This window comes from Hemiscyllium ocellatum, chromosome 18 (assembly GCF_020745735.1).
Source record: "Hemiscyllium ocellatum isolate sHemOce1 chromosome 18, sHemOce1.pat.X.cur, whole genome shotgun sequence".
NCBI classification, from domain to species: Eukaryota; Metazoa; Chordata; class Chondrichthyes; order Orectolobiformes; family Hemiscylliidae; genus Hemiscyllium; species Hemiscyllium ocellatum.
Window position 1 is genome coordinate 16843218 of NC_083418.1, and position 15771 is coordinate 16858988.

Below are 15771 nucleotides of genomic sequence, written 5' to 3' on the forward strand. Positions count from 1 at the left end.
ACAATGACACAAACTCCTAATGACACACACATACAATAACACACACACACATAACACACCCAATGACACCCACCCACCCAGCCAATGGCACACTCAATGACACACACACACAAATACAATAATACACACAATGATAAACACCCAATGCCACACATATAATGGCACAATGACAGTCACACGCACAATGACACACAAACACACCCTCTTCCTGAGGGCTGTGGATACTACACGGACTATGTTATTGCTGACCTGCAGGAGGGAATGTGCTGCTCAATGTACAACACAGCTTCACTTGACCACTTCTTTCAGAAATTACATTTTATTTTGAAATAATTATATTTCAATCAAGTTTTTTTTCTTAAAAGACTCTCGTACTTGGTTATTGATTCCTGATGAAGGGCCTTTGCCTGAAACATTGATTCTCCTGCTCCTCAGATGCTGCCTGACCTGCTGTGCTTTTCCAGCGCCACACTCTCGACTCTAATCTCCAGCACCCGCAGTTCTCACTTTCGCATACTTGGTCATTGTGCCTCTTATGCTTCAAAATCACTCAAGAGGTCCCTCTCCAAATGTATTCCAAAATTAACACAGCAGAACACAAGGGAGTAGTTTGTATAGACAGCATCTGTGTATACAAACACCCTATCCCCAGGTCAGTGAGACTGGTGAGGCCTGACTCACACAACATGGGATTCTCCTCCCTCTCGACCTCATTCTGGTCCCCTTACCCCGCCATTCTCCCCCTTCCCACCTCTTCACATTCCCCCAACTGTACCCTTTCTCTCCTCACCTTCTCCCCATTTTCCTCTTCCACTCCTCCACCTTCTCTCCATCCCTTCCTTTACCTCTTCCCCACTTCCCTCCCCTCCTCATCCTCCCTACCCCCCCCCCCCCCCTCCATTCTCTCCCCCCCCCCACCAATCCCTCACGACCGGGGTAACTGGTGACACTGGACATTTTTGACAAACCTGGGACCAGCAGGGTGATAAGACTCGTGAGGACAGTGACCAACCTGGTCCATTGCCTCAGACAGTGGGACCGCTGCTCAATACCATTATCACCCGTGGTAACACTTGTTAATTAATCATATATTATTTTAACATTAGACATTGTACCTGAGACCCAAAGGCTCTCGCATGGTGAATTTCATTTCATTTCCCAGCACTTGACTAATCTGAAAAAAAGAGATGAGGATGAAGCAATTGCAGAAGCCTCCAAGGACGAGGGTTAAATCTGTGCAAGTCCATCAGTCAACATGCTTGCTTTGTGAATCTGTCCCTCCAGCCATAAAAGATGCCAGTCACCCTCTCTTTAAAACATCTTACTTGTGTTCATGTGTGTGTCTGATGTTTGATTTTCATTACCTTGTTCTCAGGTTAGTCAGTAATAAAATTACCCTTCTTTTCACTCAAGAAACTGGATCCTCCATTTTGTAATGAACTACACTTTAATGGAAGTTATTGGCACTGGGCTTGGTCCTGACTAGGTACTGTTGTAGAAGATGAGAGATCTGAAGGGATTAACGTACAGATTATATCCACCTTTTGTTTATATCCACCTATTCTTTACTAGTCTCTCTATCACAACCTGTGGATGGAGACTAGGAGTTCTATGCATACAGTCATAGAGATGTACAGCAGGGAAACAGACCTTTCAGTCCAATAGTCCATGCCGACCAGCTATCCTAAATTAATCTAGTCCCATTTTCTACGCTCCAGAGGGAGCAGAGAGACTGATACCAGCTTCCCGTCGGCCCTAGTGTAGGAAGAATGTTGCTAAAATTGAGAGGCTTCAGAAAAGATTAATAAGGGTGCTGCCAGAGTTGGAGAATTTGAGCCATGGAGAGAGGCTGAATAGGCTGGGACTATTTTCTCTGGACCGTCGGAGGCTGAGGCGTAACCTTGTAGAGGTTTACACCTTGTGGAGGTGCCGGTGTTGGACTGGGTTAGACATGGTCAGAGGTCACACGACACCATTTATTTGAAATCACAAGCTATCGGAGTGCTGCTCCTTCATCATGTGGACTATAATCTGATATCATGTGACTCCTGACGTTATAGGGATTTATAAAATCATGAGGGGCATGGATAGGGTGAACAGTCTTTTCGGCAGGAGACGGGAGTCCAAAATTAGAGGCCATAAGTTTAAGGTGAGAGGGGAAAGATTTAAAAGGGACCTAAGGGGCAACTTTTACACGCAGAGAGTGGTGTGTGTATGGAACGAGCTGCCAGAGGAAGTGGTGGAGGCTGGTATAATTACAACATTTAAAAGGCATCTGGATGGGTATATGAATAGGAAGGGTTTGGAGGGATTTGGTCCAAACGCTGGTAAATGGGACTAGATTAATTTATAATATCCGGACAGCATGGACAAGTTGGAGCAAAGGATCTGTTTCCGTGCTGTACATTTCTATGACTCTATGGTAAACACTGTTGCAATCAGGTGAGGAAGCAGAATTATCTCCCCTCTTCTTAATCCTCCTCATTCAGTTAGAAAATGTGTTTTTCATTTCTTTCTGACATTCAGTAATCATACATGAATTAAAATTTAGTTCACCAGAAAATGAAGGATCCAATTACTAAGTTTTTCTTAAATGAAATGAAGCGAATGTTCCTTACTGACTAACCCGAGGGATACAATAATGGAAACCCAACATCAAGTACACACAAAAACTCAGGCAATAAGTTGAAAAGATAGAGAGAATAAAACATTAGGCAGTTAGAGTCCTTGGGGATCTTGAGGTATTAGATTCTTAACCTGGGACTATAGATAAATGGCTGACTCGTTTCTTTAGCTGGAGCAGAATCTGTGGATAACTTTGAATTCTTGGTCAATGTTATTTCACCAGTTTGCTTTTACACCAGCATTGTGTTCTGAGATGATGAAAGAAACTGGTAGAGAGGGAGAGAGTTCTAGCGCTTATTGTCACAGGTTATTTGTTATTTCCTTCTTTCTGCTCTGCTGCTCAGAAACAATTATTGAAATATGGTTCAACACGTAATCCTGAGTCTAGCTTCATTGCCTTCCCAAGGTTTCCAATTAAGATATGAGCCCTCTCTCTCCCAAAATGTACAATTATCATATAAGTCTAAATTAAACAGAAGATATAAATTTATTTAAGCAATAAAAAGGAGAAACCAGAGTTAACATTTTATGTCCAGTGAAATTTCAGAACCCTCAAAAAATCTTCAGCTACATACAACAAGGTACCACCAATGGGCAACTCAGAAAACACCACAAATACCAAGTCTCTCTGGGCACCGGGCTGGTTCTTATTGGGTATCAGGTCTTTGCCAGCATTGTCCGAAGGTATGTATACACACACACACACACACACAAACTCTGCACGCACCCCCTGTCAAAACCTGTCTGCATGTAAAAATGTGTCTTTTGATGTGTATGTTTGAGACGGACTATCAATGTTTCCTGAGTGTGTTTACAAGCTGCAATTAACATTGGTCTGGTTTTGACGGATCATTGCTTTTTTGAGTGTGTCTGATAATTGTGGTCGACTGTTTACTTTTATTCACAAAGCTCTGGTGAGTTTTGGAGTGGACCGATGACTTGGATCCAGCGAGCTCGCTTCCCTCGCTTCCCTTGCCAGCAGAAAGCAATTTGCTCTCGACCGTGCTAGCTCAGTGCTCCTGCCGTGCGGGCAAGTGCATCTGTTCGACGTCCCTCTGTCAGCAAGCAGCATGACTCACTCGTCAATAAGCACAGGCCGGGCTTGCTGCCACTCAAGCACACCAAGTCCTGTGGGACTTCAAGCCCTGGGGACTCAGGCTTCAATTAAACTGTCAAAGGTGCTGTTTCATTCACTGTAATCAAAAAACAGAAGGCAGTGGGCTAAAATCCGGCTTTGTCCACACGCTGCAGGAGAATGGGATTATTATGTGGGGTTTCAATAGGCTGGATTTTCAATGTTTCTTTTCCTCGTATGAATGGAGAGGATTGAAAAGGCTGCCTGGAGAACAGACTGGGACAGCAGCAAGCTTTGTCCTGACTCACATCAGGGCTTTTTCTGTTCAAACTCTTCTCAATGTCGACAGAGAGGGACATAACTCTAATTCAACAGAAGTGGTTGTCTTGACTTGGTGACAGGGTAAGGGTCCTGAGGGTTAATCCTTCTCATTTGATGGTTGACTGGATCAGAACGTCAAAGATTTATGTAATTTTAAGAATGCTCCAATGATCACGAGGGGCGTGTTAAGCGAACAGGGCAAAAATGAGGACTGCAGATGCTGGAAACCAGAGTTTGGATCAGAGTGGTGCTGGAAAAGCATCCAAGGAGCAGGAAAATCGACGTTTCGGGCAAAAGCCCTTCATCACTACAACATGCTGGGGCTGGGGGAGTTTCTTACCCACAGGGTTTTGGATGTTAGTTATGGTCCCTGACAGATCACAGTCAGAAACCTGGTTTGACTGATCGTTTGTTGGTTTTTGTCGGTTTGGTGTCTCACTGGAATATAAACATGCAATGCCGCACATTTTGTTTTAACAGTATAATAAATAATGAACAAAAGAAATCATAAAATAGACCACGCCACCTACTTATGACACAAAGAATTTCAAACATACAGCAAAGTATAATCCCATTAATCCTTCATAAACAAAGAAAAAAGTATAGGAATCCAGGCACCCAAAACCTCACTTGTAACACAACCTCACACAACAGATCCTGCGTCTCATGTTTTGCTGGGTTGAAGTCACTTGTAATCGTAAGACCATCAGGTATGGGAGCAGAATTAGGCCATTTGGCCCATCGATTCTGTTCTGCCATTCGCTCTTGGCTGATATGTTTCTCAACACAATTCTCCTGCCTTCTCCCGTAACCCTTGATCTCCTCACTAATCAAGAACCTATTGATCTCTGTCTTTATACATTCAATGACTTGGCCTTCACAGCCCTCTGCTGCAATGGGTTCCACAGGTTCACCCACCCTCTGGCTGAAGAAACTCCTCCTCATCCCAGTTCGAAAGGGTCGCCCTTTCACTCAAGTCCCAGTTTCTCCTACTTATTGGAAACATCTTCACCACACCCATTCTATCCAGGCTTCTCAGTATTCTGTAAGTTTCAATGAGGTGCCCCCCCTTCATCCTTTTAAACTCCAAGTATCCAGAGTCTTCAACCACTCCTTGTATAACATGCCCTTCATTCTCAGGATCTTTTTGTAAACATCCTCTGGACCCACTCCAATGCCTGCAATTCCTTCCTTAGATACGCAGCCAGAAACTGCAGACTATATTCCAAATGCAGCCTGACCAGAGCCTTATACAGCCTCAGCTGTACACCCCTGCATTTGTACTCTAGCCCTCTTGAAATGATTGCTAACATTGCATTTGCCTTCCTAACTGCTAAATGAATCTGCATGTTAACCTTAAGAGGACTAAGACTCCCAAGTCACTTTGCGCTTCAGATTTTGAAGCCTTCCACGCTTAGAAAATAGTCTATGCCTCTATTCTTCCTACTGAGGTATAGAACCTCACACTTTCCCACATTGTATTCCATCTGCCACTTCTTTGTCCACTGGGACCCTCCAGCCACACGGAATCAATGCCAATTTCACCAGTTTCCTTATCTCCACTCCCCCACTTTATCCCAGAATCCAGCCCTCCAACTCGGCACTGCCCTCCTCATCAGTCGTATCTGTCCATCTTTCTTCCAACCTATCCACTTCATCCTCCGCTCCCACCATCAGCCCCTACTTTCATTTACCTATCATATTCCCACCTACCTTTTCCCCCAGCCCCACCTCCCTTCCATTTATCTCTCAGCCCCTTTGGGCTCCCTCCCCACATTCCTCTTGAAGAGCTTATGCTCGAAACGTCGACCCTCCTTCCCCTCGGATACTGCCTAACCTGCTCTATTTTTCCAGCGCTACACGTTTTGACTCTGATCTCCAGCATCTGCAGTCCTCACTTTCTCCGAGTCCTTCTGCAGCTTCCCCACCTCAACACTACCTGTCCCTCCACCTATTTCTGCAAACTTAGCAACAATATCGTCAGTTCCTTCATCCACATCGTTAATGTATAATATAAACGGCTGTGGTACCAACACTGACCCCTGTGGAACTTCACTAGTCACTGGCTGTCATCCTGAAAAAGACCCCTTTATCCCTTCTCTCGGTCTTCTGCCAGCGGCCAATCCTTCATCCATACCAGTACCTTACCCATAACACCATAGACTCATCTCATCCAGAGCACCACCTTGTCAAAGGCTCTCTGGAAATCTGAATGGATCATGTTGACTGGCTCTCCTTTGTTTAAACTGCTCGTTACCTGCTCAAAGAATTCTAACATTCAAGTAACTCAACTGTCTTCAATCTTTTGACCAGAACTGCACATAGCTTCTTTGGAGGGTCAGTGCAGACTCAATGGGCCAAATGGTCTGCTTCCACATTGTAGGGATTCTCTGATTCTATGTTGTACCCACTCCTCTGAAGGTGCTCGGCAACCCATAGTTTGGTCCTCCTGTATGGTTAGACCAACCTGCTGTGGAGAAAGCAGCACACTGCCAACACTTGTGTTTCTGGCACATAGGGATAGATGGGGTGAACCTTGGAACTGGGAAGGTGGCAGAATAGAGCATGTTGGACAGAGTGGGAGAAGAGGGTGAACAGTCAGCCAAGGTGACCAACGTCAGCTTCAAAGCATACTGTCCACATATGGGTCCATTTCAGAGTGCAGACTGGCACAGTCTATATGGAACTTGGAGGCTGCTATGATACTTCAATTAGTCCTGGGAGGAGGGATATCAGACAATCTCCTTGACACCATATGTAAACAAGGGATGGCCATACTGCCAAACTGAGCCATGTTCCAACATTGGGCACCCAACATGAACATTGAACATAGATACAAAATCACAAGTTTGCTCCTTCCAGCAGCAAGGTTACAAATTCCTCGTGACTCTGACCATGAGACACATTTAGAAATGGCATTCTCAAAGAAAACAGCAATGGGGTGCATTTGCAGATGAGGTGAAACCACTATGGAGTGGTGGTGTTCCCACTTATGTGGTACCCTTGTCCTTCCGGACAGAAGTGGTTGCGGGTTTGGAAGGTGCTATTTGAGGATGTTCGGTGTTTGAGTCTATCCTTCTTTCAAAACTGATGCAAATGCTGATTTGGTCACCGCCTCCAATTAAGTCAGAAACATTCTATCAATAGGCCATCGGGGCATCAGTTTACAGTTTTCTGGTTTTAGGTTTTATTTTGGGGAAAATCTAGAAAACCCAAAGGCCAGCAGCTTTTTTCTGACATAAACACGAACACTGGAGAAACTCAGCAGTCTGTAAGGAGAGGGAAACAAAGTTAATGTATATTTCCTGTAACGGTTTTAATGGCTGCCACAAACAAATGGGTAATGTTTCGCTTCTGATCACACACATGCATAAAAGTACCAGTTTCATTTCTTACACACTGAAAATTGGAGGTACAGGTCTTATGCCCTGTACTAGTTAGCTTGTATACTATATGCAGGTAAATTACTCCAAACACTTACCCTTTCGTAAAAAAAAACATGCACCATCATAGAAGTATATATCTGAAAAATAAACACTGGTACCATGAATGTGCTTGCATTGTCATGTTAATGGTAGTGGAGTTAGGCAGGAATGTTTTATCTGTGGTATTCATCATGTCTCCATGATTGACCAGGAACTTCCTCCCTAGCCCACTCTGAGCTGCTGCAGGGTCGCTGATGATCAGAATAGCTTGCCCCCATCACAGAATTTCTCTCTGGGACACGGCCAGCGTCCTAAACTGGCATTGTAATCACACAGGAAACGGGGAAAAAAGCAAGACGATAAAACTGGTGCACATGCCACTGAGGTACCATGGACAAACGTACCAACCTAGGACTCATTTCATCCTGCCCGTATACAATTCATCATCTGTAGTCATTATGATACTGTCACTGGCATCCAATACTGTCCTGAAGGGGTAACTGTTATAAGTCACATGCACACATAAAGGTGTCAGCTTCGTTCCATTTGGGACTGCGCCTTCCTATGAATACTGCTGTTTGGCTGAGCCCAGATGCTGTGATAAAGTGCCAGCTGCAACAGTGGCACTGTTTAAACTCAGCGTGCATTACCATGAGCTCATCACCACATTGCTGTTTGTGGGATCTCACTGTGCACCCATTATCTGCTGCCTTTGTTAACTTACAACACTGACAACCCTTCAAAAATGCTTGAAGGTTTTGAAAGGCGCTATATAAAAAAAAAATGTTCTTGCTTCCCGTACCTAAATCTGTAAGACCTCTGTTTGATTTGTGGGGCACTATGTATGAGCTGCTCTGTACTGAAAGAACACTGAACCTTTCAACATCATGGGGCGATCTCTGCTCGTGTTAAAGAAAGTCGGACTCATTTGTTAAAACAGCAACATGTGACAACGTTACATTGTACAGCCATGTGTAAACGGCTTGTGCAAAACATTCATTGTGCAGATTAATGCTTGTACAAGAAGGGCTTTGTGCAGATTGTGCTGCAGTTTAAAATTGGCATTGAATGGACTCGTGTGTGCATTAAGAGAGCTGTGTGTGTGAGCCTGGCCTCACAGTGAAGGGATATTTTACAGACCCATGTCTGTATTCAAGGTAGACTGGATGAACCTGGATGGATATCAAAGGGACAGTATAGTACTGTGCATTCAGATCCAGAAAAAGGTCTGCTGCCAGAACTCTGTGTCAGCACTGCCTGACACCAGCTCAGAAATGACACAGTTAGTTTTTATTAACGGCACGTGGGTGTTGCTGGTTGGGTCAGCATGTACTGACTGTCCCGAGCTGCCCTTGAGAAGGTGGTGGTGAGCTGTCAGTTAGGTAAAACCACAATATTGTTGACCATGATGTGGAGGAGCTGGTGTTGGACTGAGGTAGACAAAGTTAAAAATCACACAACACCAGGTTATTGTCCAACAGGTTTATCTGGAAGCACTAGCTTCCGGAGCGCTGCTCCTTCATCAGGTAGCTGTGCTCAGAAAGCTAGCGCTTCCAAATAAACCTGAGGGACTATAATCACAACATTGTTAGGGAGGGAATTCCAGGCGTTTGACCCAGTGACACTAAACGAACGGTGATATATTTCTAAGTCAGGATGGCGAGTGGCTTGGAGGGGGAACTTTCAGGTGGTGGTGTCCCCATGTATGTGGTACCCTTGTCCTTCTAGATAGATGTGGTTGTGGGATTGGAAGGTGCTGTCTGAGGATCTTTGGTGTTTGAGTCCATCCTTCTGTCAAAACTGATGCAAATGCAGATTTGGTCGCTGTCTCCAATTAAGTCAAAAACATTCTACCAACAGGCCAGAGGGATACCTGATGACATCAGTTTACAGATTTCTGGTGAATATTTTTAGGTTTTATTTTGAGGAAAATCTAGAAAATCCAAATGCCAGCAGCTTTTTTCTTACATAAATAGGATACACTGGAGAAATTCAGCAGTCCGGCAGCATCTCAGTTAATGCCTTGGGTCCAGTGTGACTCTTTTTTTTTAGATTACTTACAGTGTAAAAACAGGCCCTTCGGCCCAACACGTCCACACCGACCCGCCACCCACCCAGACCGATTTCCCCTACATTTACCCCTGCATCTAACACTACAGGCAATTTAGCATGGCCAATTCATCTGACCTGCACATCTTTGTGACTGTGGGAGGAAACCGGAGCACCCGGAGGAAACCCACGCAGACACGGGGAGAATGTGCAAACTCCACACAGAGAGTCGCCAACTGAACCCAGGTCTCTGGCGCTATGAGGCAACAGTGCCACGGTGCTGCCCATTTTGTATATTTTCTGTAACTGGTTTTAATGGCTGCCAAAAACAAAAGGTGTAATGTTTCACTTCTGATCACCCACGTGCATAAAAGTGACAGTTTCATTTCTTATGCACTGAACACTGGAGGTAGAAGTCATGTGGTTACTATTAGTTAGCTTGTATGCCTCTGCAGGTATGTTATTCCAAATACTTCCATTTTCATTAGAAAAAAAGACAAACCAAAAATACATGCGCTATCATTTGCAGTGTGTTGGTGGAAAATCACAGTGGGTCAGGCATCATTCCGAGGAGCAGGAAAATCGACGTTTTGGGCCGGAGCCATTCATCGTGAATGAGGCTGGGAACCTCCAGGATCTCCTCCCACTAACCCCCCCTCACTCCTGAAGGGCTCCGGCTCAAAATGTCGATTTTCCTGCCCCTCGGATGCTGCCGGAGTCGCTGTGCTTTTCCAGCAACACACTCTCGACTCTGATCTCCAGCATCTGCAGTCCTCACTGTCTCCTATCATTTGTAGTGGCAAGTTACCCAATATATATAAAAAAAATATCATTATTCATTCACAAGACTGAGCTGTAGTCTGTTCCCAATTCCATCAGCCTCTGAACATGATCAGCAATTAGTTCTATGGGGGTCAGATTTTGTCCTACTGACATGCATGCTAGTTGCTGCAATGAGCTTCTGCTCATTCCTGAGGTGATGCTCCTTCCTTGTGGCGTAGCGCTCCGGTGGTGAATGCTTGATGACAACAAGACTCTTGTCTTCCAGATTCAAGGTTTCTGCGAGATCGATGACATCCGCAGCAGCTCGAGCTGTTGTTGCTAAGTTGAAAGGAGGTTGCTACTTGCTCTTTGCCCCTGTCCTGTTGCACACCTTTGGAGGTCAGCTTGCATAAATGCTCACACTCAGGTGATAAGTTAGTCAAATACTTTCCCACACGGTCACAAATCTAACACTCCATATCACATCTGTTGGTAGCTGCCTCTCTGCTACAGCTCTCAGCTGGTCAGAATTCAGGGTGAATCCTTTTACTGACAGTCCATGACTATTATATTTGACTTACATTTGCAATCACAACTTTTTCTTGTTGTTCCTTTCTTTTACTTACCACACATTTGGGCGGCACGGTGGCACAGTGGTTAGCACTGTTGCCTCACAGCACCAGAGACCCAGGTTCAATTCCCGCTTCAGGCGACTGACTGTGTGGAGTTTGCACATTCTCCCCGTGTCTGCGTGGATTTCCTCCGGGTGCTTCGGTTTCCACCCACAGTCCAAAGATGTGTGGGTCAGGTGAATTGGCCATGCTAAATTGGTAAGGGGTAAATGTAGGGGTATGGGTGGGTTGCGCTTCGGCGGGTTGGTGTGGTCTTGTTGGGCCGAAGGGCTTGTTTCCACACTGTAAGTAATCTAAACCTTCTCATCTGCTTACCAAGCTCTTTAAAGAATGATTTTTTTGGGGTGTTCCTGCTCTTCTCTCCAGAACTTTGGATCCCCAGGGAGTTGGTGAGACCCTGGGTTCCCCTGTTATAGAGTCACAGTCATAGAGCCATGCGGCATGGAAACAGACCCTTCAGTTCAACTCATCCACACTGACCATGTTCCCAAACCAAACTAGTCCCACCTGCCAGCATTTGGCCCATATCCCTCCAAACCTTTCCCATTCATGTACTTATCCAAATGTCTTTTAAACATTGTAACTGTACCTGCATCCACCACTTCCTCTGTAAGTGCATTCCACACACGAACCACTCTCTGTGTTAAAAAGATGCCCCTCATGTCGTTTTTAAATCTTTCCCTTCTCACCTTAAAGAATACACCCTCTAGTTTGGAATTCCCTCACCCTAGGGAAAAGACCTTTGCCAGTCATTGTAAGTGCCCCCAGTGATTTTATGAATCTCAATAAGGTCACTCCTCAACCTCCTCTACGCCAGTAAAACAAGTCCCAGCCTAACCAGCCTACCTTTAAAACTAAAACCTTCCATTCCCAGCAACATCCTGGCAATTCATTTGTGAACCCTCTCCAACTTAATAACATCCTTCCTATAGCAGGGCGACCAGAACTGCACACAGTACTCCAATGGTCTTTCAGGGTGGATTGGAGGGCAGCTGGATCTCTCCCTCAGCAGACATTGAGATGGTCTCTCACTCTCAGGCACTTTGAGATGATGTTCACCAGGACATCATTCGAGACCTGGAAGAATTGGAAACCTGTGTAACCTTTCAGGATCTGTTCAGCAACCAATGGCTTACTGTGCTGCAAAATGCTGCAAATCTCTTCCGGTACATGTGGGGTTACCAGCCCAAGCTTCAGACTTGCTTCAGCTCAGATGCGTGCGTTTGCTTAACATTTACGACCTGGAACTGCAGCTCAACATTCTTCCCATTGTATTTGGCTCCCAGATTTGTTTGTCCTCTTCGGATGAGTGTTGTTCACCATATCGTCTCAAACCTCCCTTCAAAGGTTCCATATTGAGCCACTTTGCAGAGACCTGCAAAGGTTACAATGATGCATAAAACTCCAGTGTCTATCTGACACACTGACTTGATGCTTTCATTCTGCTCATCATTCTAACAGTCCCAATGCACCCAGCACCTTGAGAACCGATGATGCTAACCTCCTCCACAGAATCATTAGCTGCCATCTCTCCAGAAGCTATCTTTATCAGCTTGCTTCATTTCTATCCAGCTGAACACTTGTGTGAAAGGTCCTTCCGCAGCTATCGTTCCCTATGCTGGACTTGCTTCCTTTTTTTAACATGGAGTCCTCTGCAACATTTACATCCTGCCCTCTGGGCTTGATCTTTCTGCTGCCTCTCCTGTAAAGATATCTCTTTTATACTGGCATGTCGCTCTTGTCCAGCCTGGACTGTCTCTCGGCAGAATGGAAAAGCCTCATTTGTTTTGCCAGTAAGATGCTGTAGCTAGCGACTGACAGCCTCAGAACTTCTTCACCTGTCAATAGTTTTCCTGAAAGTCAGTAAGTTTCTCCTCTCTCAGCAGATGTCCTCTGATGATAGGATCACCACTACCCGAGACAAGACCACCTTTCAGGATTCAGCTATATATGTGAATGCCATCACAAACTATTCAATAGTTTCCCTCTCCTCCTGAGCTCTGATGTTGAATCATTCACAACTGATACCATGCACAAATAACATGAATATGTGATTTAAGGTACATTCTCAAAATCTCCAAAGTCTTCAAAATCTTTCCAATTTGTGTTTTTTTTTAGATTAGATTACTTACAGTGTGGAAACAGGCCCTTCGGCCCAACAAGTCCACGCCGACCCGCCGAAGCGCAACCCACCCATACCCCTACATATACCCCTTACCTAACACTACGGGCAATTTAGCATGGCCAATTCACCTGACCCGCACATCTTTGGACTGTGGGAGGAAACCCACGCAGACACGGGGAGAACGTGCAAACTCCACACAGTCAGTCGCCGGAGGCGGGAATTGAACCCAGGTCCCTGGCGCTGTGAGGCAGCAGTGCTAACCACTGTGCCACTGTGCCGCCCGTGTTCTCTGCTCATCAAAGAGGTACAATACAAACCGAAACACTCTTTCCCCAGAAATGGTAGCAATTTTACTACTTTTACACGCTTAGAGATTTTATTTAATTCCATAGCTAGGTCATAGTTCCCTACTGAGACAGGAGCTAATTCCAATTCTGCCTCGTATGTCCTTTCAGCCCCACAGCAACTAGGAGTGGAAAATTCACAGCCATTCTGATTCATCCAACTCTTCAAAATGGCAGACTGTGCTTTTAATTTGTTCTTGTTTTTTGTTTCCTCAAACAATGGCTGGTTCTCTTGTACTTCTGAAAATCCACACAACTTCAGCTGGACACTTTATGTTTTGAGTGACGTGGTTAAAAACTGCCCAAAACCAAACGTATGGAGATGTAGAAATCACATGACTTTGGCAAGCAAGCCTGTACTTGACTTTGAAAATGAATTTCTCTAACTCACATCAAAGAGAAAGTGCCACCCTTGCGTATCTGTCTTTGAAGTTAACGAATGGCACTTTCATGTTAATGATGATTAGCATTAATTGTACACTAAGTTAAATAATGGGACATAAAAGAACACAGAGTTAATGGTTCAAAAACAAATTCTTCTTGTATAACAAATTTATATGTTTATATTTTGTTGTATAGCACAACAAAACAAACCAAAGTACTTCACTGAATTGGCAGTGAACCCAGTTTATCCAAGTCGTAAAGGTGAACACACCTCCGTTTTTCATGACAACAGACACAGAAATTGCTGGAAAAGCTCAGCAGGTCTGGCAGCACCTGTGGAGACAAATCAGAGCTAACGTTTCCAGTGCAGTGACAATGCCTCAGACCTTTCCATTTCTAATTAATCGCTAAATGTAACCCTGTGTCAATATGGCCGCCCGAAAGGACGAGTACACTAGAGTTTCCCCTTCTCTGACGATGCTGGCCTTAATGAAATGATAACCTCCTTCACGGGCAACATCTGACAGAGATAAATATCATCTGCCAACTTCCTAAAGGCTCCTGATAAATACAGACAGATAAACCTTGGAAAAAGTTGATGATCACGTTGTTAAAAGAAAGGCTCTGCCTGCGTTAAAGCAATAATACCAAGTGACTTAATCTGGGCTGAACATCAACCAAGTAACAGCTGTACCTTCCTGGCAGAGCACTTCAAGGAAAACTGCTCCAATAAATCAGCAACTCTGGCTGATCGCGGATTACTCAGTGTGCTTGACAAGCCGATTGATATGATTCATTCCAGCAGTGAGACCAGCAAGGAGGATTTCAAGTAAGTTTTATATCGAAGAACAGTACAGCACAGAAACAGGCCATTTGGCCCTCCAAGCTAGTGCTGCCACATTTTACTAATCCTATCTTCACTTATAGGATCTGTATCTTTGCATACTCCCTTCCTATCCATGGATTCATCCAGGTGCTTCCTGAATGCTGCTATTGTGTCCGCTTCCACCACCTCCTCTGGTAATGTGTTCCAGGCACTCACCACCCTTTGTGTGAAAAACATGCCTCACACATCTCTCTTAAACCTCCCCCTCACACCTTGAACCGGTGTCTCCTAGTAAGTGATCCCTCCACCCTGGGGAAAAGCCCTATTCTTTCCACTCTATCCATTAACTTCTATCAGGTTGTCCCTCAACCTCCTGTGTTCCAGTGAAAATAAACCCAGTTTATCCAAAGCTAAAATCCCCCATACCAGGCAGCATCCCCTGGTAAACCTTTTCTGTACCCTCTCCAAAGCATCCACATCTTTCTGGTAGTGTGGTGACCAGAACTGGATGCAATATTTCAAGTGTGGCCTAACTGAAGTGTTATGAAGGTGTAGCATAATTTGCCAATCCTTATACTCAATGTCCCTTCCAATGAAGGCAAACATGCCATACGCCCTTTTTACTACCTTATCTATCTGAGCTGCCACCTTCAATGATCTATGGAGCTGCACACCCAGATCCCTCTGCAAATCAATACCCCTATAATATTTAATGTATAATTTCCATTTGTATTTTACCTTCCAAAATGCATAACCTCACATTTGTCTGGATTAAATTCTGTCTGCCATTTTTCTGCCATGCCTCCAACTTATCTACTTCCTGCTAGATCCTCTGACAATATTCCTCACTCTCTGCAACTCCATTAATCTTTGTATCTTCCACAAACTTACTAATTAGACCTGCAGCGTTTTCCTCCAAATCATTTTTGTTGACCACAAATAATAAAAGTTCCAGCAGTGATCCCTGAAGAACACCACTAGTCACAACCCTCCATTCCAAAAAGCATCCTTCCCCCACTACCCTCTGTCTCCTCTGGCTAAGCCAGTTCCATATCCATCATTCCAGCTCACCCCAATACCATGTGACTTCACTTTTTGTACCAGTCTGTGATGAGGAACCTTGTCAAAAGCTTTATTGAAGTCCATGTAAACAACATCAATTGCTTTTCCCTCATCAATCATCTTCGTCAGCTCAGAATTCAA

General features: G+C 44.6%; 1 protein-coding gene across 3 annotated transcripts in view; it reads right to left on the minus strand.

Annotated features, from left to right (window-relative positions):
* LOC132824141 (tumor protein p53-inducible protein 11-like) overlaps nt 1–15771 on the minus strand; it is a 129217-nt gene that overhangs the window by 57376 nt on the left and 56070 nt on the right. For 2 of the 3 annotated variants that reach the window (XM_060838398.1, XM_060838399.1), the window contains one exon: nt 1116–1174. The exons of the other annotated variant lie outside the window; for it this stretch is intronic. In XM_060838398.1, the coding sequence (XP_060694381.1) occupies nt 1116–1174 (59 nt within the window). The remainder of the gene's footprint in view (nt 1–1115; nt 1175–15771) is intronic. 3 annotated transcript variants of the gene reach the window in all.